Source organism: Stegostoma tigrinum, chromosome 4, assembly GCF_030684315.1.
Source record: "Stegostoma tigrinum isolate sSteTig4 chromosome 4, sSteTig4.hap1, whole genome shotgun sequence".
Taxonomy (NCBI): Eukaryota; Metazoa; Chordata; class Chondrichthyes; order Orectolobiformes; family Stegostomatidae; genus Stegostoma; species Stegostoma tigrinum.
The window spans coordinates 5,648,599-5,676,496 of NC_081357.1; the positions used below are offsets into that span (position 1 = coordinate 5,648,599).

Genomic DNA, 27,898 nt, shown 5'->3' on the forward strand with positions numbered 1-27,898 from the left:
GGGTCTCAAGGATACTACGTGCTGACCACTGCCTGATGGCCTCGTGGTCAAAGGTGTTTCCTTTCAAAAATTTCTCCACGAAGGACAGGTGGTACGGGACGGTCCAACTACTCGGAGCGTTCTGCGGCAACGAGGCCAGGCCCATCCTTTGCAACACCGGGGACAGGTAGAACCTCGGTAAGTAGTGACACTTGGTGTTTGCATACTGAGGATCTACGCACAGCTTGACGCAGCCGCAGACAAAGGTAGTCATCAGGGCGAGGGTGGCGTTCGGAATGCCCTTTCCCCCATTTACCAGGTCTTTGTACATGGTGTCCCTGCGGATCCGGTCCATCCTTGACCCCCAAATGAAGTGGAAGATGGCCCGGGTGACCGCAGCGGCGCAGGTCCAGGGAATAGGCCAGGCCGGCACCACATACAACAGTACCGAGAGCCCCTCGCACCTGACAACCAGGTTCTTACCCGCGATGGAGAGGGACCAGAGTGCCCACCTGCCCAGCTTCTGCTTCAGTTTGGTGTTACGCTCCTCCCAAGTCTTAGTGCACGCCCCAGCTCCATCGAACCAAACACCCAGCACCTTCAGGTAGTCTGTCCTGACGGTGAAGGGGATGAAGGAGCGGTCGTCCCAGTTCCCGAAGAACATGACCTCGCTCTTACCCCTATTGACTTTGGCACCCGAGGCCAGTTCAAACTGGCCGCAGATGTCCAACAGCCTACTCACCGACCAACGATCGGTGCAGAAGACGGCGGCAGCGTCCATGTACAGGGAGGTCTTGACCTGAAGGCCTCCGCTGCCTGGGATAGTCACGCCCTTCAGGCTCACGTCCTTCCTGATGGATGCGGCGGAGGGCTCCACACAGCACACGAACAAGGCAGGAGAGAGCGGGCAGCCCTGCCTGACTCCAGATCTGACGGGAAAACTGTCCGATTCCCACCCGTTGATCGAGACTGCGCTAACGATGTTGGTGTAGAGCAGCCGGATCCAATTGCGGATGCCCTCCCTGAACCCCAATTTGGAGAGGACGTCCCTCATGTAAGCATGAGAGACCCTGTCGAAGGCCTTCTCCTGGTCCAGGCTGACGAGGCAGGTGTCCACCCGCCTGTCCTGCACGTAGGCGATCGTATCCCTGATGAGCGCGAGGCTCTCAGCGATTTTCCTGCCTGGCACAGCACAGGCTTGGTCAGGGTGAATCACCGACTCCAGGACAGACCTGACCCGGTTGGCTATGACCTTGGCCAGGATTTTGTGGCCCACGTTCAGTAGTGAAATGGGACGCCAATTCTTAATTTCTTCCCTCTCCCCCTTCCTCTTGTAAATGAGGGTGATGATGCCCTTCCTCATGGACTTGCACATTTCCCCTGCCCGAAGCGCACTATCGTACACCTCCAGCAGGTCCTGGCCGACCAGGTCCCACAGAGCGGAATACAGCTCGACCGGTAAGCTGTCGCTCCCGGGAGTCTTATTCCTTTCCAAGGACTTGAGGGCTCTGGTCAGCTCATCCAGGGATATCGGCCAGTCGAGCCTCTCCCTCGTGCCATTGTCCAGGACCTCCGTGATAGACGACAGGAACGACTCGGAGGCCGTGCTGTCCGTGGGCTTCGTGTCGTACAGTCTGGCATAGAAGAATCTGCTGATCCTCAAAATGTCGGGCCAAGACAACGTCACCGAGCCGTCGCCCTCCTTCAGCCGGCTAAGCACAGAGCTCTCTTTGTGCACCTTCTGAAAGAAGAAACGCAAGCACGTCTCTTCCTGCTCCACGGAGCAGACCTTGGACCACAAGATTATCCTGGAGGCCTCCGCGGCAAAGAGCGAGGCTTGCTGGCCCTTCACCTCACAGAGGTCCTCCGTGACAACGACCCCCATCAACTGCAGAAGGAGCAGGTTCTGCACCCTTTTCTGGAGTCGCGAGAGCTTTCCCCACCTCTCTCCCGCCTTCCGAACACCCTTGAGGACAAAGAACCTCTTGATGTTCTCCTTCACCGTCTCCCACCAGTCACCCGGAGACTCAAAGAGGGGTTTCACGGTTCTCCAACCGGCGTACTCCCTCTTAAGCTCCTCAACGTTCTCTGGGGTCAACAGAGTCGTGTTGAGGTTCCACATCCCCTTGCCGGCCGGCTGGTCGGCCAGCATGAGGCAGTGGTCAGAGAAGAACACCGGCTCGACGCCGTTGGACCTGACCGAGAACGCCCGTGACACAAACAGGAAGTCTATCCTTGAGCGAATAGACCCGTCTGGCCGCGACCAGGTGTACCTCCGCTGCGCCCCGTCTGCAGGGGTGCTGAAGATGTCGAGCAGCTTGGCGTCCTTCACCGTGCCCATCAGGAATCTGGACATGACGTCCAGTTGACTCCCCCGACCTGCTGTCCCCAAGCCAGATCTTCCATCTGCATCGATGATACAGTTGAAGTCTCCGCTTAGGATGACCGGCCTGGACGTAGCCAGCTGGGATGGAAGCCGCTGCAGGACGGCCAACCGCTCACTCCGTACCGCTGGGGCGTACACGTTGATCAGCCTCAGGGGAGCGTTCCTGTAGGTGATGTCAGCCACTAGGAGGCGCCCCCCCACCACCTTCTGAACTTGAGAGATGGTGAAGTTGTGCCCCCGCAGCAGAATAGCCAGGCCCAAGGAGCGACAGTCGTTACCCCCCGACCAGATCGAAGGCCCACAGGTCCAGGCGCCGGACCATTTCCCGTACCTGCTGAGGTGCGGTATCCCGCACTCCTGCAGAAACAGGAGGTCCGCCTTGACAGTGGTCAGGTAGGCCAATGTGGACACACATCTTGCAGTGGACTTGACGCTGCGCACATTAATGCTCGCAACTCTTACCCACATTGTGGGCAGTGACTACAGTACCCTCCCCACGCGCTGTTTCCTCCTTCCCGCCTGGAAGTTCCGGGTGCCCTCCAGTGCCCCAGCGGAACATGACTGGGTGTTGGAGGGAGCCTCAGCACGCCTCCCGTCACCTGGAAGCGGGGTGCTGCTTTTCTTCTCCCTTGAGATCTTTAGCTTCTGCTTTGGGCGGGCCCCCTCCGAATCTCCCTCGTCAGAGGAGCTCTTATAGCCCCCCTGTAGCTGCCTCTTCCCGCCTGATGGTTGTGGTTCCTGGGCCCACTGACGCACCTTCCTCCTCGCTTTCTGGACTGTCGTCCACTCCCCTGGGTCGCCTGTCGCCGCCTCCATCGAGTCTGGGTTGTCGGGGGCAGGAGTAGAGCCTGGAGGGGCGCTTTGCTGGCCTCGGGCCCATCCTGCAGGGCTGGGCCCTCCTGCACGACCTGGCCCTCCTGCACATTAGTGGGGTCCTTGCAGGGCCCTGGTGCCTTCCTCTCCTCTGGGGGGGCTGGCCCCGCATTTCCCCTGCCGGCGACCTGGGCGTAGGTGGTCCCCCGCCGCAGGCATGCCCTATAGAGGTGGCCCGCTTTCCCGCAAAGGTTGCAGCTTTTCTCTTGTGGGCAATCCTTTGCAAGGTGTCCCTCCTCCCTGCAGTTCCTGCAGATGGTGGCTTTGCAGTCGGCCGCCATGTGACCTGACCTACTACAGGCATGGCAGACTTTAGGTTGCTCTGCGTAGGTCAGGTAGCCCTTGCTCCCACCGATCGCGAAGCTGGACAGTGGGTGTACAATGTTCCCATCCGCGCCCATCTTCAGCGTCACCTTGACCTGCCTCTTACTGGTCCAGATGCCAAAGGGGTCCATGATGTCGGTTAGGTCCCTTTCCATGTTCACGTACCTTCCGAGGAAGGTCAGGACATCAACTGCTGGCACATGCAGGTTGTACATGTGTACAGTCACCATACGGCTCCTCTGCGCTGGCATCACAAACAGCAGGACAGCGGTCAATACAGAGAGGGGGCCTCACCTCCTTTCTCCTTGAAAACCTCCAGGAAGCGCTCGCAAAGCTTGGCACTCCTGAAGGTTACATCGTAAAAACCCCCTCCGGGGAAATCCTGCAGGCAGTAAATGTCCGCAGCAGCGAACCCACAACAGTCCAACAGGACCCTCTTCACAAAGAAGGTGCGGTCCACAGGTGCACCTTCATCCACCTTCTTCACGGAAACACGGATGGTGTTCCGGACCCCCTGACCTGGGGCACGAGCACTTGCCGCAGCCATCGTTGCAGGTTGGCTGCTCCCCTGAACCAGCGTTAGGCCGAAGCCAGCATTAAGATCCACTGGTCGCAAGGGTGCACAGCCAACCCGACGTCTTCCTTCCACCTCCAACACAATGCTCCCCTCCTCTCGGTCCACAAAAGAGTGGGTCTTTATTTTGTTCCGGATGTAAGCTGGTTCACTGAGCTGGAAGGTTTGTTCCCAGACAATCAATCACCATTCTAGGTAACATCATCAGTGAGCCTCCGACGAAGCGCTGGTGTTATGTCCCGCTTTCTATTTATCTGTTTAGGTTTCCTTGGGTTGGTGATGTCATTTCCTGTTCTTTTTCTCAGAGGGCGGTAGATTGGCTCCAAATCAATGTGTTTGTTGATGGAGTTCCGGTTGGAATGCCATGCTTCTAGGAATGACAAATCTTCTCAAAACTCGCTAATTGATTTGGAGGCAGTTCAGAACAGGTTCACTAAATTGATTCTAGAGGTGGGGTGTTTGTCTTCTGAAGAGACATTGAGCAATTTTAGGCTTAAATTCTCTGCACTTTAGAACATTGGGCAGAGATCTAGTTGAGGTACCTAAAATGCTAAAGGCATTGACAAAGTAGATGTAGAAAGGAATGTTTCCTCATGTGGGCAATCTGTAATGAAAGGTCATACTTTTACAGTAAGTGGAGTGGAATTAAAACAATTTTGAGGAGAGACTATTTCTCTCAGGCCATGAATCTGTGGAATTCTCTACCCCAGTGGGTGGTGGATGCTGGGACATTGAGTTAATTAAAGGAGGAGAAGGATTTTTAATAAGGAGTAGATTCAAGGGTTATGGAGAGTTGGCAGGGAAGTGGAGTTATGGCTATACTTGGCCATGATCATATCAAATGGCAGAGCTGGCTCAAGTACTGAACTGCCTTCTCCTGCTCCTAGCTCTTATGTTTTCATGTTTTTATGAACTTTACAAAACTGTCATCACAACACTGAAAGACTGCTGTACGTCTGTGCACTGCTAACATCAAAGGGGGCATTGCTTTGGCACTCTGGACTTCACCGATCCCCTTGGTGATGCTTTTTGTTTGATGCCTATGTCTTGCAATTGAAACAGACAACTCTAAAGCTCCAATGGTAAAAGGTAAGATCACAGTTTATATCATGATTGGCAGCATATACCTTGGCATCAATACTGATTGGAAAATGTCGATCAGTACAATCAATAAGTTATGATAAAGATATCAGAGAGTTGGCGGATAATAAAGATAATGAGAAGAGATTGTTTTGGTTCACTATGCTGAATCAATCAATAAATTATGAAAGTAAGTTATGATTGCTTGACAGTTTGCATAAGACAGGTCAAATTTGGCTTAACTCTAACTTCTTGTACTATGAGGAGGAATTATACATTTGCTTTTTGTTTTCAAACAATTTGAATTCAGTTGAACAGAAAGTAAAATTGAGCAAGTTAGGATGGAGGGAAATATCAGGTGGAATGATTTTACAGAAAAATCATTCCAGACTAATGGATGAAAGGAAAGTAGGATTCCAAGTTTCAGATCTTTAAAAGTAAAGATGGATTGTCTCTTTCTTAGTTTTTCTCTTTGGAACTATTAATAGAGCCTGAAAAGGAAAAAGTGTCTCTGCTTCCATTCTATCAAGTCATGTGTTCCGGTTCCAGTTATTTGTCTGGATCATTTATTGTACGTAAAAGATCTGTATTTCACTTTGTACTTCCAGGTAGGAATTCTAGCAATCCAGATATTGTGGACACGGGACTCTGAAGATGCACTTAGATTGGCAAAAGACAGCAAAAAGATTATGCAGACGACTAATCAGAAATTCCTGGAGCTGCTGAACTCTCTTATTGCCCAAACAACACATGACCTGACTAAATTTCAGAGAATCCAGTTTGAAACTCTTGTTACCATTCATGTTCACCAACGGGATATATTCGATGACTTGGTATGAAAAATTCTTCTTCATTTTAATTCACATTGTTGCATTTTGTAAGCAAATTTATACACTTGCTATTTGAAAAGAGAATGCTTCATCTGGGCATCCTCAATGAAAGTTTGATTTATTGCTTCAATTAAGTATGAGTCCAGAGTCTCATAGCTTTGGACTCACTCCTCAACTCAACTCAACTCAACTCCCAACACCTCCACACCAGGCTGCATTTCATCTCGCAGGCTTGACCTCGGCTCTGACTTCACCCAACATCCATTTCAACCTGATCCTGAACTTGGCTCAATCTGACTCAAACCTCAGCTCTCTTCCATTTCTTTTATTTATTTTGCTCTTGCTGCGAGCATCTATCCATTGTGCAATTGCAACAGACTTTCACTAGATGATCAAATGACTAATGAGGGAAGAAGTTGGTTAGCCCAGTTGGCCGGACAGCTGGGTTGTGCTACAGGGTAATGTGAGCAGTGTGGGTTCAATTCCTGCTCTGGCTGAGGTAACAATGAAGGACTCTACTTCTTAACCTTTCCCCTCACCTGAGGCACGGTGACCCTCAGATTGAATCATCCCCAGTTGTTTCTTCTTAATACAAGAGTAAGACTATGCTGACTTTATGTTATTGTTTCTACATGTAATCTACCAGAAAAAAAATAAGAATATATTATTGATAATAGGAACTGCAGATGCTGGAGAATCCAAGATAACAAGGTGTGGAGCTGGATGAACACAGCAGGCCAATCAGTATCTTAGGAGCAGGAAAGCTGACATTTTTGGCCTAGACCCTTCATCAGGGGACAAATTTGGATCAGAATTTTGCGAGTGTTGCCGTGCAGGGTTTAAACTAGTTTGGCGGGTAGAGTGGGACTCTGATTAAGAGAGAGGCCATCAAGATGTCAGGGTGAAATACATTAGCCATCAAGAGCAGGTTTACTATTCAGGCTAGCCAGGCGCACAATAAAGGGAGGGAAAAGACTTCTGGTTTAAGGTGCATTATTTCAACGCACAAGGCCTGACTGATAAGGCAGATGAGCAGAGAACATGGATTGGCTCTGGGGACTGGGACATTATAGCCACAACAGAAACATGGCTAAGAGAAGGTCAGGACTGGCAGCTCAATGTTCCAGGATACAAAGTGTGACAGAAGTACAAGGAAGCGAGTTGGAAGGGTTGCACTTTTGATAAAATGGAGGACATAACAACAGTAATAGAGAAGATATTCTTAAGGGGTCATCAAATGAAGCCATATGGTTAGAACTTAGAAACAAGGAAAGGGATGCTCACTCTGTTGGGACTGTATTATAGACCCCCAAATAGCCAGCGGGTACTAGACAAGTGGATGTGTAGACAGATTGCTGATACTTGTACAAATAATAGAGTAGTATTGGCTGGAGGTTTTAATTTCCTATCTACTGACTGGTCACCCAGAGTGTAAAAGGACCAGATGGGGTGGAATTTGTCAAACGTGTCCAAGAGGGTCTCCTAAATCAATTATGTAGAGGACCCTACTCGGGAGGGTGCAACACTGGACATCCTCTTAGGAAATGAGGCTGGTTTCTGAATTAGGGTCTAGGCCCAAAATGTCAGCTTTCCTGCTCCTCCGATGCTGCTTGGCCTACTGTGTTCATCCAGCTCTACACCCTGTTATTTCTGACCAAGTGACTGACATGTCATTTGGAGAGTACTTCGGTTCCAGTGACCATAACTCTCAGTTATGGAAAAAGGTAGGACAGCTCCATAGGTTAAGGTGCAGAACCGGAGTAGGAACAATTTTGGGGCCTTAAGGGAGAATCTAGCAGTAATTAAGTGGGTGAGTCTGTTTGAAGGAAAATGAACGACTGACAAATGGGAGGCTTTTAAAAGTGTGATATCAGAGTACAGGGACAGCATCTAAGGGCAAAGGGAAAAGCTGGCAGGTTTAAGGATCCCTGGCCAACAAGGGATATTGAGGCTCTGGTCAAGAAAAAGAAGGCACACATTGGGTTTAAGCTATCAGGGTCAAGTGAATCCATTAATGACTATCAAAAATGTAGAAGCACTCTTAAGAGGGAAATCAGAAAGCAAAAAGAGGGAATGAGATGGATCTGGCAGATAAGGTGAAAGATAATCTTGAGAGGTTCTATAGCTATATTAAGAGTATTCTTTCAATATAAAGGGCAGCGAGGGAGACAATAGATCCCCTCGAGATAAGCATAGCCTCTATATGTGCCGCCACAGGAGATGGGGGAGATTTTTGATAAATATTCTTCCACAGTGTTTACTGAATAGAAAATCATGGATGCTAAAGAGACAAGGGAAACAAGTGCGGATGTTTTGGACCGCATACGTATTACCAGAGAGGAGGTGTTTGCAGTCTTAATTTGCATTCAGGTGGATAAAAATCCCCTGGGCCTGATTGAGTCCATCCTCAAACGTTGTGGGAGGCTAGGGAAAAAATTGCAGAGGCCTTTGCAGGGAGTTTTGCTTCAATGTTAGCCGCTGGTAAAGTTCCAGAAGACTGAAGGGTGGCTCATGTTGTTCCTTTGTTTAAGAAAGGAACAGTAGCAAATACAAGCGAGGAAACTACAGGCTAGTGAGCCTGACATCAGTGTTGGGCAAATTATTGGAGAGGATACCGAGGGACAGGATCAACCAGCATTTGGATAGTCAAGGTCTGATTAGGGATAGTCAGCATGGATTTGTGCATGGGAAGTCGTGTCTGACAAATCTTTTAGGATTTTTCAAAGAGGTAACCAAGAGGATAGATGAGGGTAGGGCAGTGGATGTTGTCTATATGGATTTTAGTAAGGCCTTTGACATGGTCCCACATGGCAGATAGTCATGAAGGTTAGCTTGCCCAGAATCCAGGGAGAGCTAGCTAATTGGATTCAAAATTGGTTCAATGAAAGAAAGCAGAGGGTGATGGTTGAAAGTTGTTTCCTGGACTGGAAGCCTGACTAGTGATGTGCCATAGGAGTTGGTGCTGGGACCTCTGTTATTTATTATTTACATAAATGATCTGGATGTGAATTTACAAAACATGATTAGTAAGTTTGTAGATGATACAAAATTAGAAGGTATCATTAACCATGAGGAAGGTTTTCAAAAATTACAGAGGGATCTTGATCAGATGGGGAAGTGGGCTGAGGAGTAGCAAATGCAATTCAATACAGATAAGTGTGAGGTGTTGCACTTTGGAAAGTCATACCAAGGTAGGACTTATAAAGTAAATGGGAAGGTCCTGAGGAGTGTTGTGCAACAGAGGGACCTAGGAGTACAAGTACATATTTTGTTGAAAGCCGTGTCACAGGTAGACAAGAGTGGTGAAGAAGGCATTCGGCATGCTGGCCTTCATTGGTTGAGTCATTGAGTATAGGAGTTAGAATGTTATGTTACAGTTATCTAAGTCATTGCTAAGACTGCATTTGGAGTATTGTGTGCAGTTTTGGTCACCCTGTTCTTGGGAAAACATAGTTTAACTGGAAAGTGAGAAAGAAGATTTATGATGATGCTTTCAATACTAGTAGGCCTGAGTTATATAGAGAGAGGTTGGCCAGGATAATGCTTTACTCCTTGGAATGTAGGAGATTGAGGGTTGACCTTATTATAAGATCATGAGAGACATAGACAGGATGAATGCATCTAATCTTTTGGGAAAGTGAAAACCAGAGGGCATAGGTTTAAGTTGCGAGGGGAAAGATTTAAGAAGGACCTAAGGGGTAACTGAGAGACATAATGGGAACTGCAGATCCTGGAGAATCCAAGATAATAAAGTGTGAAGCTGGATGAACACAGCAGGCCAAGCAGCATCTCAGGAGCACAAAAGCTGACGTTTCGGGCCTTGACCCTTCATCAGAGAGGGGTAACTTCTTGACACAGAGAATGGTAAGTATATGGAATGGGCTACCTGAGAAAGTGGTTGAGGCAGGTACAATAGCAACATTTAAAAAACATTTGGACAAGTACGTGAATGGGAAAGGTATAGAGGGATATGGACCAAATTCAGGCAATTGGAACAATCTGAGTGAGCACCACAGTCAGCTTCAACCAGTTTGGGCCAAAAGGCCTGTTTCCATGCTGTATTAGTCTACGATTCTATGACTTTACTGTATTACTTTTTTTAGAGGTAGATGTGAGGTACAATCAGTCAAACTATTCGATGTTAAGCATATCACAATTTGCTTAAACACTATCGCATACAAACAAACGACAGAGTAATTTATAAATATTTAACTATTGGAAAATTTAACCGAATAATAGATGCAGTACCAATTACTAATTAATTGTTCCGAAATAGTAACACCATATAAACACATGCCTTGGCAAGAAGGTAGATACAGATAGAGATTCTTCAATCCAGGATGAAAGAACAGAGAGATTTCAGAGAAGGTAACAGCTCGGAATCATTCACTGAAACTTCCAAACTCTTCTGGGATCCAAACAGCTTCTGACTGACAAAACTAAAACAAAACTAGAAATTTATTTCAGAACCCTCTTCCCCATCCCCCTCTCTGATGGAGGGTCTAGGCCCAAATCATCAGCTTTTGTGCTCCTAAGATGCTGCTTGGCCTGCTGTGTTCATCTAGCTCCACACTTTGTTATCTTGGATTCTCCAGCATCTGCAGTTCCCATTATCTCTGAACAAAACTAGAAAGCCTGGTCTGTGAGAACTGGCCACTCCCATTCACACTGCTTCCATTGTTCCAACTTTTTAAAAAACACCTATAGCCCACCTAAGCTATTACTTAGCCATCTCTAATAACCAGTTCAAAACCTCCACCTTTACAACCAATCTTAAAAAAAATCTAGGACAAAATAGCCTTTTTAAAGTCACACTTACCTGAATAATAATAAAATCTGATTTGGAAGCAGGGATCCTTCATAGTTCTATATGTGACTGTGTATCTGAGCCTAAAGTGTCAATTGTCAGAATCCACTAGTTGTGTATTTACACCATGATTTGATTCTTATTCCACTATCAGTACAGCTGGAACAAACATTACTTTCTTTTTATTTTCCATAAATCAGAATAACTAGCTATATTGTAACATCTGAAAGTAGACATGAAAAATTGGCCATTATTGTAGGTGCATGTTTAGAAAGGTATAAGAGAATAGGTTTGAAGAAATGTAGTAAGCTTTTTATTTATGCAAAATTGACCCCATTCTTGCTGGATGGCCATAAACTGGTTCTTACATTGATGTGAAAGAGCAGGAGGGACAGAAATGAACAGACTGATTAGTTTCTATTTCTCCTACTCACCCTGAGACAAAGAACAAATCAGTTGGGCCACTACCCCAATCTGAATTTTGAATCCTAGCCTAAGAGGAAATACAGTGAGTACCGTGCCTCCACAGGGCCACCATTGAGCAAGCAGTTGGTGCTCACTTCTTACCATTAGCTATAGTGAAGCTTACTTGCAGACAATGCTGCCTCTTTGTCTGGGATATCTTTGGTGGTTGTTCATTCATCACCTGCTGCAGTGACAGCCCTGGAATTGTGGGAATGCCCAACAGCCACTGTTGCTGCAGTACTTGGAGGCATACTCAGGGTCACATAGAGCAGGCTTATAAATATCCACCAAATTATGTACACCTGTGCACCCTTTAAGGCCTTCTCTTTCTCAGAGTTTGTTAATTGTACCTCAGGGGTAGGAGCTGCAGCTGCTGATTTTTGTCCTGTGGGCATAAAGAAACTTGGAGAATAACAGACATGATTATCATCATTTACGAAGCATCTCTCAGATGTTGGAGGTCGGTCACCTCAGCTCCAGGACATCTCTGCAGGAGTTCCACAGCATAGGTGTTTAATAGTTAACCTGTTCTGAGTTGTTATTACACAACTCTGGAGCAGGTGGGACTTGAAACCAGGTCACCTTGGCCATGCACTTAGATCTTGTGTGGACCAGCTGGAGGAGGTATTCACTGGCATCTTCAACCTCTCCTTCCTACAAGCCAAAGTCTCCAACAGCTTGAAGAAGACCACCATCATCCCAGTGTCAAAGAAAGCACATGCAATGTGCCTTATGACCACCTCCCAATGGCTTGGACCTCCATAATCATGAAGTGCTTCAAAAGACTGTTCATGGCCCACATCAACTCTAACCTCTCAACTTGCCCTGCAATTTGCCTACCTACTGAACAGGTCTGCAGTGGGTGCCATTCCCCTAGCCCTGAACTCATGTCTGGAACATCTGGACAACAAGGATGCTTACATCAGACTCCTGTTCATTGACTACATGTCCACCTTCAACACATTATCCCCTCCAGACTGATCTAAAAACTCTGAGACCTAGATCTTGTCTCCACAGTCTGCAACTGGATCCTCAGCTTTCTGACACATGGACCTCAAACAGTGAAGGTAGACAACTGTACCTCCTCCACTATAATACTGAACACTGGATCCTCCCCAAGGCTGTGTTCTTAGCCCCCTACTGTACTCCCTGTACGCACATGACTGTGTAGGCAAAGTTCTCAATGAATGCCATCTACATGTTTGCTGACAGCACCACCATGGCAGGATGGGTATCAAACAACAATGAATCAGTTGTACAGAAAGGAGATAAAGAGCTTGGGTCATGTGGTGCAATGATGAAAATCTCTCTCTCAAAGTGGGCAAAACAAAAAAACACTGATCATTGACTTCAGAAAGAAAAGTGCAAAACATTTCCCTAGCTATATCAATAGAATGGAGGTTGAAAGGGTTGACAGCATAAAGTTACTAGGAGTGACAATAACTGATAACCTGTCCTGGACCTCCCAAGTAGATCAAGAAGGCACAACAATGCCTCTTCTTCATCAGGTGGCTTAGGAAATATGCATGTCCATTCAGACCCTCACAAATGTTTATAGATGCAACATGGAAAGCACATTATTCAGGTGCATAACAGCCTGGTATGGCAACTGGTCTGCCCAGGACTGTAAGAAACTACAGAGGGTTGTGTGTATAGGCTGGACCATCAAAGAAGCCAACCTTCTATCTATGGACTCCAATTACACTACTTGTTACCATGGAAGAACTCCCAACATCAAAGACCCTTCTGACTCCGGGGCTGCTCTCCAACAACCTCTTCTATCAGGCAGAAGATACAGGTGCTCGAACATATGCACCAACATTTCCAAGAACAATTTCTACCCTGACAATGGTTAGACAATGAATAGACTCCCTAACTTCAAATAATGTTGATCTGGAAAATGTTAATCTTGCTTCATGCATGTCCTATGCAGTGTATCCCGTATGCCTCACTCTGTCCAAGTTTTTTCACTCTATGATCTATGTGTTCTTGCTTACTATGATCTGCCTGTACTACACACACAAAAAAAAGCTTTGCACTGTATTGAGAGGGTATGCATGACAATAAATCAAATCAAATCTAACCCTGGCCCAGAGATTGGGATACTATCACTGTGCCGCAGGAGCCCTATTACCTCAGGCCAATCATCTTCAGCTACTTCATCAATGACCTCCCCTCCATCAGAAGTGGAGATATTCACTGATGATTGCACAACATCCAGCACTATTCACAAATCCTCAGATACTGAAGCAGTCTTTGTCTAAATGTAGCAAGACATGGACAATATCCAGGCCTGGGCTGAAAAGAGGCAAGTAACATTCATGCCACTCAAATACCAAGCAATGATCATCTCCAATGAAAGACAATATAACAATCACAATATATTCGATCCCCAGCTACCTGGGAGTTAACATCGAACGTAAACTCAATAGACTTGCCATAGAAGTGGCTACAAAAGCAGATCACAGGCTAAAAATACTGTAGCAACCAGCTCACCTCCTGACTCCACCAAAAGCTGTTCACATGGCCACACCACCCAGGACAAAGCAGCCTGCTTCATTCATACCACATCTACCAACATCCAGTCACTCCACCACCAATGCACAGTAATAGCAGTGTGTAACATTTGCAAGATGCATTGCACAAATTTGCCAAAGATCCTTGCAAAACCACAGCCATTAATGTCTAGAAGGGCAGCAGATAGACAGGAGCACCACCACTACATTTTCCCCTCCAAGCTACTCGCCACCTTGACATGATAACATATCACCATCCCTTTGCTGTTGCAGGGTCAAAATCCTGGAATTCCCTCTTGAACAGCATTGTGAGTTTTCCTACAGCACATGGACTGCAACAGTTTAAGAAGAAATAGTAAGAATTGCCGATTCTGGAGTCTCAGGTAACACAGTGTGGAGCTGGAGGATCACAACAGGCCAGGCAGCATCAGAGGAGCAGTCAAGCTGAAGTTTCAGATTGGGACCCTTCTTCAGAAATGGGGAGGGGAAGGGAAAAGTTTAATAAGGCAACTCACCACCACCTTCTCAAGGGAAACCAGGGATGAGCAATAAATGCTGACTCAGCCAACGATGTCCATGTCCCACTAGTGAATAAAAAAAGACACAGTAGGAGATCGTAACTGTGGTTTAAACATCAGTCCTTTCTGCACTGAGATACATATTGCTCTGAGAATTCTTTTTACCTCCAAAGTCAGGAGTCATCAATGCTCCCTCTTTACTACCTTCCACAGCATCCAACACTGCTCACAATAACACGGTTGTAGGTGATAGCTAGGAGCCATTAGAATGCCACCACCCATATGCAACCATTTTGTTCATGGGATTAGGGCATCACTGGCCATGCCAGTAGTATTGCTCAACCTTGTTTCCTTGAGAGAAGCTGTGACTTGCTTTCTTAAACCTCTGCAGTCCACTTCTGCAGAGAGAGACCCATGTCGCAGTTCGGAACAGAGTTCCAGGATTTTGATCCAGCAACACAGAAGGAACAGTGACAAAGTCCCAAGTGAAGACTGTGAATGTCTTGGAAGGGAACTTACAGGTCATCTTGCTGCAGGTGTCTTCAATTGTGATAATACTTTCAATACAAAGTACCTATTATAGATAACAAAGTGTGGAGCTGGATGAACATGGCAGGCCCAGCAGCATCTTAGGAGCACAAAAGCTGACGTTTCAGGCCTAGACACTTCATCAGGCCTGAGATGCTGCTTGGCCTGCTGTGTTCATCCAGCTCCACACTTTGTTATCTTGAATTCTCCAGCATCTGCAGTTCCCATTATCTCTGATCACAAAATACCTATTTACTTCTTCTGCCATTTTTTTTTGTTTTCCCTACAACTTCTCCAGCTTCATTCTCCAGTTCCACAGTGATGGCAGCAAAGTAGGCTCCTAAGCTGGAGCTTAACAACTCCATCTGTTTCTTTTCTTCGTCTTCCTCTTATTGTGATTTCTTTGTCCCTCTATCTTTTTTTCTGTCTATTTGACTCTATTCATTGCATGGCATAGATGGTGGAGAGTTGAGCCTGCGCAGAATCGATGGACTCCTGGCCTCAAGGAACCCAGCACGGACTCCTGGCCTCAAGGAACCCAGCACGGACTCTTGGCCTCAAGGAAGCCCAGTATGGATTTCTGGCTTTGAGGAGGGCCAGCACGGACTCCTGGCCTCGCCGAAGCCCAGCACAGACTCCTGGCATCGAGGAAGCCCAGCACGGACTTCTGGCCTCGAGGAAGCCCAGCACGGACTCTTGGCCTCGAGGAAGCCCAGCACGGACTCTCATGCTTGAGGAAGCCCAGCACGGAGTCCCGGCCTTAAGGTGAAGCCCAACATGGACTTCCTGGTTTTGAAAGTCTGTAGTGCTGAACTTTTGTCTTTATTTCTTTGTTTTTCTAACTTATACCTCATACTTTGTACTTAGATATCTCTTTGTACCTAAGATGGTATTGGATTTGGCAACTTTGGACAGTTTTTGCTGTAATTTTGTATCCCTGTGACTGAGAACATGTGACAATAAACCTAATTCTAATTCAATTTTTAGACAGGAGAGTCTAGCACCTGAGGACCCAGAGTGAAGGTACAACTGTATAGAACTGAGATAAGGAAGAATTTCTTCAGATGGAGGATTGTTAATCTGTGGAATTCATTGCTGGAGAAGGCTGTGGAGGCCAAGCCATTGAGTGTATTTAAGACAGAGATAGATAGGTTCTTGATTAGTATGAGGATCAAGAGTTGCAGGGAAAAAGCAGGAGATAGGGTTGAGAAACATATCAGCCATGATCGTATGGTGAACTGACTCAATCAATCAAATGGCCCAATTTTGCTCCTGTGGTCTTATAGTCCTACCTTCTGGCATATTTGGAAAGTTTTCCAAAATTGAATCATATCTGAATGAAGACCAGTCCGACAAGAATGTCAATTTGTGATAATGGGAACTGCAGATGCTGGAGAATCCAAGATAACAAAGTGTGAAGCTGGATGAACATAGTAGGCCAAGCAGCATCTCAGGAGCACAAAAGCTGACGTTTCGGGCCTAGACCCTTCATCAGAGAGCAATGTCAATTTCTTCTGTTCTTCTGACATGCCCAACCATCAGAAATTCTTAAGCAATCCTTAATATTTTATGATGATATTTTGACAGTATCTCAATATGATGAACCACCTGAAAGTCTTGGATGTCTCCAATTCTTCAACAGAATCTCATCTTTAACACAATGACACTCTGGAAGTTCCTCTGTTTCCTGGAATTGACTTGGCCTTTCTGTGATTATTGGAGAAGCTTACCTGCCAAATCATCCTCTTGAAACAAGTCAATTTGTCCATAGGTAAATTATGGACAACCCAGAGATACCATTCCAGACTGGGCAACACGCCAGGTGCATCTGATAGAAAGGTACAGCTTTCCACTCCCTGCTAACACTGGGGCTAATCAGCAACAGCCACATCCTCTTTCTCCACCTATCTTCTCCTCTATCCATCTTTGATCCACCTCCCCCTCTCTTCCTATTTAATTCAGAACCCTCTCCCTATCCCCCTCTCTCTGATGAAGGGTCTAGGCCTGAAATGTCAGCTTTTGTGCTCCTAAGATGTTGCTTGGCCTGCTGTGTTCATCCAGCTCCACACTTTGTTATCTCAAAAGAAAATTCTTGAAACTCATTTCGGGAACAAGAACTTACTTTTCCTTTTGACAAGAACTTCATGGGATTTTTTACTTTTGCTTCTTTGCCTTTGCACTCTCAGCAGTGATTATAATTGGTCTCCCAACTGCAGTAGTTGTCCCAGAACTATAACCTGCTCTGTTATGTTCTCAATCAGGGCTCCTTGCTCTGTCCTGATCTTGTATACCCTGATACTCTGCAACTTATTGCAATCAGCATGAACATGTCCCACCTTGTGATATCGGAGACACTTATGCCTTCAAACATCATTCCTATACATGGCATCTTCCTTTCTACATACAGCAGGAAACTCTGGAACACTTGCCTTCCTTTCCCCTTCCAACTTCTATAAATCTTCAGTTTGGGACAACACCAGGAATAGATTTATATTTGTGGACCAGCTATCTCAATTGCCTATCTTGCTGTTGCAATCTTCTGGTTTTCTATGTGAAATTGTACTCATGGTAGGAATAAATTTTCAAATTTTTTCAAGATGATAATTTCCCAAAATGTCTTATATGTTGTATTTATCTTTTAATGTCTGCATTCAATGCTGAAAGTTACCCTTGCTTTACCTTCTCAAATTCTATACAGATCTACCTTGGCAGCTTCTGGATATTCCAAAATGTCCACCTGCAATCTTCAAGTGACAATGTATGCACCAAAATAGCCTTTCGGCATTTCATAATCTGCAAGCCTCCTCAAAAAGAAAAGCATAAACCTCATAAACTCTGCCAATCAACATGTTTTGAATGAGCAATGTCGAGTTTTATTTGGTTTGCTTCATCTGCAAGATATTTTTTGAAAAAATTGAAAAAATGTGTTGGCATCCATTTCATCAAATTTGGGGAGGACTTGCACAAATTTAAGCAGGTCCCCAGGGGGTCTTGGATTTGATTCAGATCTTTCCTCATACAACTCAATTCCTTGTAAAAGATCACTTACTGATAGCTTCTGTGTGACTGAACCTATGTCCATAGATTAACAATCCAGTAATCTAGATAAATGCTTCAAAGTTCTAATTTCTCCAGAGCTATTAGGGAATTTAAATTCAGTTAATGAAGCAAGCTGGAATGCAATACCCATTGTCAGCAATGATAGCCACTAAATTACAACTTTATCCTTAAAATCCATTTGCCTCATTCATAGTAATTAAGGAAGAAGTTCTGCTGTTCTGACTTGATTTTGTCTTCTGTGATCCCGTAACAGGACCAATATAATGGGCCAGAAAACCACCCTCCTCAAGAATGGCTTTGGATTGTCAATAAATTGGCCATGCCAATGGTGTTCAAATCCACAAATGAGAAAAAAAAGCTCACTAAAGTTCCTTCATTGCATTGTTGCCACATTAAAATTCCAATCTTCCTTTTTGCTGGCAAAAGAATGATGTTAAAAAGGATGATTGTAGATATAGGCATTATTGTTAACATTAAACTTAGTAGAAGCCTATTGTCAAATGGTAAATTAGGCTGTCCACAAGTAGCAAATCTGAACTTCTAAGTTATGCTTACCTTGACTCATGTATAAATTATATTTTATTTTAAAGAAATGCATTATTTTCTGCTTTTGTTACAACCAGATCCCAGGTGATGGTCCCTAATTCTTTACAGTTCCAAGCCAGATACCCTAAACTGTTAAACTCCAGCATGAGGAGAGATGCACAGATTCCCCTTCTTTATTCACCCGTGACCCTGCTCGATTGCAATAAGGTTAATTTAACAAGGATTTTTTTCCTTGTGAATACCCTTTACCCAGACTTAAGTGAATTTATGTTTCCTTGGATTAATAGAGTGTGTAAAAATACAAAATACAAAATGTGTCTGGAGTTTGGGACACAATCCACAGTGAATGGCTTACCTTTGAGCAGGGGATCATCAACCCCTCATTATCTTTTATAAAGTCTATTTGAAATTTCCCTGATAACTTACATGTGTGACATTTCATTGAATTCACACAGGACTTTGCCAGACAGCGAATTTAAATCCTCAGGTTATCCTGTAGCAGCCTTCCTTTAAAAGCAACACATTTTGGAATTAAAAATTTTAAAAATTGTCAATAAATACTTTGGGGTGCTGACCCATCAGCATGACATTATTTACAATTACTGATGTACACATATACCTGCAAATGCAACACTTTCTGTTCTGTTGTCCTTCACAGGTAAAAATGCATATCAGAACAGTAAGTGACTTTGAATGGCTGAAACAAAGTCGATTTTATTTCAATGATGACACTCAAGAAATAAAAGTGAGGATCACTGATGTGGAATTTATCTATCAGAATGAATTTCTGGGCTGCACTGATCGACTTGTAATTACGCCTTTGACAGACAGGTGATCTTTGGACCTTTTAGAAACATTTTTCCTGTAATAATTAGCTTAAAAGTTGTAGCAATTTATAGACTTGATTTTCGTCTGGTTATTTAGCCCAAGGCCTTAACCCACAGATTTCAACCCATTTAATTTTAGCTGCCTGACCAATACCACTGACCTGACCATGGACTTGAATTGTGTTGTTTCTCCAAGCCAAATTCTGAGCCACTTGCATAGTGCCACTTTCCTTTGCAGTGCTACAATGTTTGCAGAAGGCTGACCTTTCTCCAGTACACCATTGTACCTTGCCAGTTCTGTTGAGTATAAATTGGCAGCTTAATGTCTGCAAACCTTTCTCCCTCATTATTCTGATGGAGTATATTTACCAAATTCATGGGCTAATTCTTGGTGGGATATCATTTTGCAAAATTCAACAGGTGTGTGAATAACTAATTAAGTAATAAACCAAAAACAGCAACAATGTCTCTGTTTCTCTCTGCCTTGTTTACTTAAAGTCAACTTTTTTAAAAGATTAATAAAGCTTCAAAATAAAACAAAGAACTGCAGATGTTTGAAATCTGAAACAAAAACAGAAGGTTTGGCAGCATCAGTGGAGTGAAAGCAGGGCAATGTAGGTAACACTGTTCTGTAGAAGGGTCACTGGACCCAAAATGGAATCCTGCTTTCTCTTCACAAAGTGCCAGACCTGCTCAGTTTCTCCAGCAATTTCAGTTTTTGTTAAGCTTTCATAGGGACTGCTTTCGACCGCCCTTAACTGCAGGAGCTGTAACAGTGCATGTGATGTTCAGTCCACATCCCAAGGACAAATTACAAAAAGAAAGGTCTGACTTTGATATTTAACTGAGTACGCTTCCACTTTCCTTTGAAGTGCCATATTGTATCCAAATATTCCAGCCATCACATTGGCATCCCTCCCTATCAGAGCAAAAATATTTGTATGTTTTTTTTTGCATTGCACGGATGAATACTGACAAGTGTTATCCTAATAAATTATGTAACTAAACTTAAGAACAATGCAACACAGGAACAGGTCCTTCGGCCCACCAAGACTGTGCTGGCAGATAAAGCTTTTCTAAACAAAAATTTTTTGCCTCTTTGCTGTCCATCTCCTTCTTTTCTCTGCCTGACCATATACCTGCCAAGATGCCTATTAACTGTTGCTATTGCATCTACCTCTGGCAGCTCATCCCAGCATATACTACCCTCTGGGGAATAAACACTTGCCTCTCAAACCTCCTTTAAACTTATCCCCTTTTACCTGAAACCTGATTTGGAGGGTGTTAACTATTAGGAGAGATTGGACAAACCTGCTACCAGTGAAAAAACCTGATTTGTTCTCACTTGAATGTCAAAGAATGAGAGGCGGCCTGATAGAGGTTTACAAATTATGAGAGGCATGGATAGAATGGATAGTCAGAATCTTTTGGTAGAAGTATCAGTTACTGGTGGACATAGCTTTCAGGAAAAATGAGCAAGTTTAAAGTAAATATAACAGGTAGGCTTGTAACAGAGTGAATGGTACGTACCTGGAATGCACTGCCAGAGCAGATAGTGAAGCCAGATACAATAGCAATGTTTAAGATCTTGACAGGTATGTGAATAGGCAGGGAATAGAGAGATATGGACAGCATAGAGGCAAAAGGTTTTTAGTTTAGAAAGGTACCATGTACCAGTGCAGTTTTGGTAGGCCAAAAGGCCTATTCCTGTACTGCACTGTTTTGTTGTTCTTTGTTTTAAAGTAATAATAGTAATTTAATAGGTGAAGTTGTAATAAAGAAGAAAGTAATGAGGTACATCATCATAAAATCCCTACCGTGCAGAAACAGGCCAGTTAGCCCAAAAAGTCCACACACTGACTCTCTGAAGAACATCCTAACCAAACCCACACCCTATGCCTGTAACTCTGCATTTCACATGGCTAATCCATCTAACCTGCACACCTTTGGACTGTGGGAGGAAACCAGAGCACCTGGAGGAAACACATGCAGACACAGGAAGAATGTGCAGGCTCCACACAGGCAGTTGCCTGAGGCTGGAATAGTACGGATGTCCTGGTACTGTGAGGCAGCAGTGCTAACTGCTGAGCCACCAGGACTTTCCCACCTCTTTTATTAAGGCTGCATTCCAAGTACGTGAATGCATAACATATTGTTAATAAGATTGCAGAGTTACAGGCACAGATTGCCTGTATGATTACAATGTTGTATTGATAATAGAGACCTGGTTTAAGGAAGGGCAGATTTCTCATTATAAGATGTTCAGAAAAGATAGGAAAGGAAAGGAACGAAAGTGTTGGTGGAATGGAGATTTTGTTTAAGGAAAGCATTGCAAACTGGTCAAGAAGAATATTTCAGAGAATTCAAGGACAGAATCAATTTGGTTATAACAAAGAAATAAGAAGGGCACAACTACTTTGCTTAATAGTATATATAAATACCATGGAGTAGTTATTAATGGGGACTTTAGTAATAGCCTGTATATCACCTGGTACAATGGTCGTGTAAAGAATAGTGAGAGCTAGGATTGTGTTCAAGAGAATTTCTTACATCGACATGTGTCCAACTCAACAAGAAAAGTTGCACTTGGTTGTTGTGAATGAACTGGGCTAAGTATTTCAAATGATATTGGGGTAACATTTAGGGAGAGTGATAATCATATCATAAAGTTTCAGTTGATGGCATAAAATGACATTAGTCAATCCAGAGAAAGAACAACCAACTGGCAGAGAACCAATTTTATTGAGGCAAGAACTGAAAAATGCTGAATAAATTGGAACCAAAGGTTGGCGTGAAGAAACAATAGCTGAACAATGGGCTACCTTTAAAAGAGGGGATCTTTGGACACAGTCAAGGTACATTCCTTCAAAAGGGCAAGATGGTACAAGCAAATCCAGACCTCTCTGGATAACAAATGCATAGAAATTGAATTAAAGAAGAAAAAGTGCAGATATCAAGTAGTAAATACAATTGAGAACCAAACTGAATACGGAAGGCTTGGATGAGAAACAAAGCAAGATTATCAGAAAGAAAACTGACAGTATAACCATAAGAACATGAATGGTAAAAGGATGGTAAAAGGAGGATTAAGATTGATTATGGATGAAAAAGATTTACAAATCAAAGCAAGAGGCATGGCTGAGGTATTAAATGAATATTCTGCATCTATCTTTACATGTGAAGCAAATGCTGCCCAAACCATGGTGACAAAAGACAAAACTCAGTCACCAGAAGTGGTTAAAATTGGCAAGGGGTGAATATTAGATATGTTATCTGTACTTAAATATAATAAAATGCTGGAACCAGCTGAAATGCATCTAACAATACTGAAGAAAGTGAAATTGAAAATTACAGGGGCACTAGCCATAAAGTGACAATCTTCCCTGGATTTGTAAGTGGTGCCCGAGGATTCCAAACATTTTCTTTATTCTAAACAGGATGTAAAGAGAGGTCCATCAATTTTATACTAGTTCATCATCTTTGTTAACACAAACAGTAAATGCTGGAAAATTCAATGGGTTTGGCAATATCTGTGGAGAGAGAAACAGTCAATATTTTAAGTCCAACATGATACTTCAGATTCTTATATCCAATGAACGAAAAGTAAAAACAATCTGCCAAAGACAGTGTTTTGCATATCGCCTTTTTCTTTTCAATATTGTTTCTGGGTATTCTTTCACATTGTAATTTGTTTGTTGTTTCCGGAGCTTTGGCTCCAGAGGAGATGCTGAGATCTGTAATCCTGACTTTTTACATTTTCCCTCTGGTAAGAAACTGTCTACCTGTCATTAGCTCGCTTGGATTTCTGTGCCTTTGAAAGTTGATTAAATTTTAGTTCCTAATTCTCATTTCTCTGCTGTTGTAGTATTTTTGTAATTGTGATTTTTTTGGCTCATGAAGAAAACAGTACTACTTCTGATGACAGCAGTTACATTGTTTCCCTGCTTGGTGATGGCACTGTTTGGTTTGGAATTAAATAGTATCTCCATCTTATTCAGACTCACTCAGGTCAGCAATATCTAAGCACCTGACATCACATCAGGAACCTCAGGAAGTGCTATACTTGCCCCCACACCTCCTCCCTCACCCCTATCCCAGACCCCAAGATGACTTTCCATATGAAGCAGATGTTCAACTGCACATCTGCCAATATGGTATACTGTATCCATTGTACCCATTGTGGCTTCCTGTACATTGGGGAAACCAAGCGGAGGCTTGGGGACTGCTTTGCAGAACACCTCCGCTCGGTTCGCAATAAACAACTGCACCTCCCAGTCTCAAACCATTTTAATTCCCCCTCCCATTCCTTAGACGACATGTCCGTCATGGGCCTCCTGCAGTGCCACAATGATGCCACCCAAAGGTTGCAAGAACAGCAACTCATATTCCGCTTGGGAACCCTGCAGCCCAATGGTATCAATGTGGACTTCACCAGCTTCAAAATCTCCCCTTCCCCCACCGCATCCCAAAACCAGCCCAGTTCGTCCCCTCCCCCCACTGCACCACACAACCAGCCCAGCTCTTCCCCTCCACCTACTGCATCCCAAAACCAGCCCAGCTTGTCCCCGCCTCCCTAACCTGTTCTTCTTCTCACCTATCCCCTCCTCCCACCTCAAGCCACACCTCCATTTCCTACCTACTAACCTCATCCCGCCCCCTTGACCTGTCCGTCCTCCCTGGACTGACCTATCCCCTCCCTACCTCCCCACCTACACTCTCCTCTCCACCTATCTTCTTTTCTCTCCATCTTCAGTCCACCTCCCCCTCTCTCCCAAGATAATAAAATGTGAGGCTGGATGAACACAGCAGGCCAAGCAGCATCTCAGGAGCACAAAAAGATGCTGCTTGGCCTGCTGTGTTCATCCAGCCTCACATTTTATTATCTTGGATTCTCCAGCATCTGCAGTTCCCATTATCTCCCCCTCTCTCCCTATTTATTTCAGAACCCTCTCCCCATCCCCCTCTCTGATGAAGGGTCTAGGCCCGAAACGTCAGCTTTTGTGCTCCTGAGATGCTGCTGGGCCTGCTGTGTTCATCCAGCCTCACACGTTGTTGTCTCACATCAGATTGTCCAGCTTTCATTCTGTGGTCTGCTTCAAGCTTTGCAGTACCCTTCCTGTCAGCTACATAATTTGCTGATCAACACTGATGTGCTTCTGCCTGGCAGCTTAGGGTATACTTAGCATCCAAATAAGAACTCAACTGGGTTCTTTCCCATTGTAGTGTGTGAATTCACTCTTACATAGGAATATACATGTGCAGAATGTGGTGCACTCCTTTCACTATCCTGTTGGCCAGGTCCCCTAAAATTGTACCTCAGAAGTCTAGCTGTAACTGCTATAGATTAGCTGGTTCAGTTTTATACTGCTCATTCCTTCTTCAGCAAAGGTGTTGTTTGGACTTTATTTCAATTTCTCTGCTAGATATTTAAAGCAGATTTAATAATTATGACATGAATTCCTGCAAGGTAAACTTTGAATTCCTTTGACAGCATTTTGCTTAAATTGTCCTTTGTTAAAAAATAGACATTGCTTTCAGAAATTACATGCATAATGGTAAATCATTGTGTTTTGTTCTAATTGTAGGTGCTATATCACTCTAGCTCAAGCTCTGTGGATGAATATGGGGGCAGCTCCTGCTGGACCTGCTGGTACAGGCAAAACAGAGACTGTGAAGGACATGGGCAAAGCTCTTGGAAAATATGTGGTTGTGTTTAATTGCTCTGATCAAATGGATTTCAGAGGATTAGGAAGAATCTACAAAGGTAATTGTATATTAAAGTGCAAAAGAACTTCACCATATTTAAAGTGAAGGCAGCAGCCCATGTAATCATCACAGGATAAGGGCATTATGAGTAGGAGTAGGAAAAGGCTGTATGGAGCTTTAAACCTACTCCACAGTTCATTTAAATTGTGGATCATCCTCAACTCCTTTCACACCAGCAGGTCCTGTAGTGATTGGAACCAGCTGGATCTTGTTGACTATGAGGTCCTTGCTGGGGGCTGTTATCCTGGGCTGACCAATATAACCAGGAGAGGGCAGTCAAGGGGGCTGTTATGGCTGACTGCCTGTCCCTTTTCTGTGGCTATGTCAATGCCCAGGTGTCCCTGGAGAAGGAGCAGGTGGTGTGTACCACCACTCCTGATGCCTTTCTGAAGAGGTGGACACTGTGAGGTTTGTTTCCTCCACAAACTCAATTTTGATTTGATCCCTACTTGCCTTTTCTTTCATGTAGGCAGTGGCCCTCAGGGATCTGCTTGATAATCATTCTTTGGTCACATGGGTATTTTTCCTGGTGATGGCATGTTAATTAAGGTATTTGTGCACCTGGTGTCTTTGGCAGTGTCTCACACCTGCATATGCAAAACAACAAGGGTTCTGGAGAAGAAAAACACTGCTGTGTATGGCAGTAGTTTAGGGGTTTGGAGGAAAAAAAAGTATAAACAGGAAATTTAGAACCTCCTCAGCTCAGGGGACTGACTCCAAGCTGGCTAGCATGTCCAAAGGATAACTTAGTGATGGGATATCTGACTTTGTACAGTTAATTTAAGTCACTTAGAGTCTACAGTTCTATCAATCTCAGTCTTATTTATGTTCCACAATTGAATATCCATGGCCTTCTGAGTTAGAGAATGTGAAATTCACAACTCCAAGTGACAACATTTCTCCTCACCTCAGTCAAGAAGGTTTCTCCTTTATCTTTGGACTACATCCCAATGAGATTCATAGAGTCATAGATTCATACAGCATGGAAACAGGCCTTTCGGCCCAATTCGTTCACGCAAACCTCATTTCCTAAACTGAAATAGTCCCATTTGCCTGTGTTTGTCCCATATCCCTCTAAACCTTTCTTATCCATATACGTGTCCAAATGTCTTCTTCATATTGTAATGGTATCCATCTCTGCCACTTCCTCTAGTTCCGCATATGCACTGACCTCTATAAGAAACAGTTGGCCTTTAGGTCTCTTTTAAATCTTCCCCCTCTCACCCAAAACCCTCCAGTTTTGGGCTTATCTACCTTGGCGAAAAAACCTTGGCTATTCACCTTATCCATGATCCTCATGATTTTATAAACCTCTGTAAGGTCACCCCTCAGCCTCCTATGCTCCCGGGAGAAAAAAAAATCCCAGCCTCTCCTTACAATTTCAAATCTTCCAGTCTTGGAAACATTCTTGTAAATCTTCTTTGCACCCTTTCTGATTTAATAATATTCTTCCTATACCAGGATGATCAGAATTATTTGCATTGCTCCAAATGTGGTCTTGTATAGCTGTAACTGAAATTCCAACTCCTGTACTCTTTTCTCTGACCTGTGATGGAAAGCATGCGAAACACCTTATTCACCACCTATCTACCTGTGATGCTACTTTCATGGTACTATGTGCCTGCAATCCTAGATCTCTCTCTATTCGACTGCACTCCTCAGGGCCCTACCATTAACTTGTGTTAGTCCTGCCTTTGTTTGTCTTCCTAAAATGTTACACCTTGTATTTTTCTGCATTAAACTCCATCTGCCATTCCGCGACCCACTGGGAAATGATCAACATCCTGTTCTACTCTTCAGTAATCTTCTTCACTGTCCACTATACCACCAATTAGAGCCTTATGGCTTATGGTCAACTGGTAGCACACAACTTGAGAACTGATGAAAAAGGATCTATTTATCAATTTAAAATGGTTCGCGACTGGGAGGTGCAGTTGTTTATTGCTTGGGGACCGCTTTGCAGAGCACCTCCGCTCGGTTCGCAATAAACAACGGCACCTCCCAGTCGCGAACCATTCCTTAGATGACATGTCCATCATGGGCCTCCTGCAGTGCCACAATGATGCCACCCGAAGGTTGCAGGAACAGCAACTCATATTCTGCTTGAGAACCCTGCAGCCCAATGGTATCAATGTGGACTTCACAGCTTCAAAATCTCCCACTCCCCCACTGCATCACAAAACCAGCCCAGCTTGTCTCCGCCTCCCTAACCTGTTCTTCCTCTCACCTATCCCCTCCTCCCACCTCAAACCGCACCTCCATTTCCCACCTACCAACCTCATCCCGCCTCCTTGACCTGTCAGTCCTTCCCGGACTGACCTATCCCCTCCCCACCTCCCCACCCATACTCTCCTCTCCATCTATTTTCTCTATCCATCTTCGGTCTGCCTCCCCCTCTCTCCCTATTTATTTCAGAACCCTCTCCTCATCCCCCTCTCTGATGAAGGGTCTAGGCCCGAAACGTCAGCTTTTGTGCTCCTGAGATGCTGCTTGGCCTGCTGTGTTCATCCAGCTTCACACTTTGTTATCTTGGATTCTCCAGCATTTGCAGTTCCCATTATCTCTGATCGCAAGAATTGTCTTGAGAAATGCAAGATGGAAAGTTTTCGCACAATGTGTCTTTTTTCGGCAATATGGCAAATTTGTTGATCACAATGCCTCCTCTACATTAAGAAGTAATGTTCTTAATCTTCTCATCCTACTTGATTTATTTACAGCCCTGGATGCAGTTGATTGCACATTTATCTCATCTCCACTCTTTTCAGGTGATGGGACTAACCTTTCCTAGTTCCATTATTTTCTACCCTCTCCCTTCTATT

The 27,898-nt window shown here is 44.4% G+C and overlaps 1 protein-coding gene across 1 annotated transcript in view; it reads left to right on the plus strand.

Annotated features, from left to right (window-relative positions):
* LOC125452339 (dynein axonemal heavy chain 8-like) overlaps window positions 1–27,898 on the plus strand; it is a 1,009,221-nt gene that overhangs the window by 679,355 nt on the left and 301,968 nt on the right. The window contains exons 57-59 of the mRNA XM_059645685.1: window positions 5,825–6,049; window positions 19,145–19,317; window positions 24,899–25,077. Of these exons, the coding sequence (XP_059501668.1) occupies window positions 5,825–6,049; window positions 19,145–19,317; window positions 24,899–25,077 (577 nt within the window). The remainder of the gene's footprint in view (window positions 1–5,824; window positions 6,050–19,144; window positions 19,318–24,898; window positions 25,078–27,898) is intronic.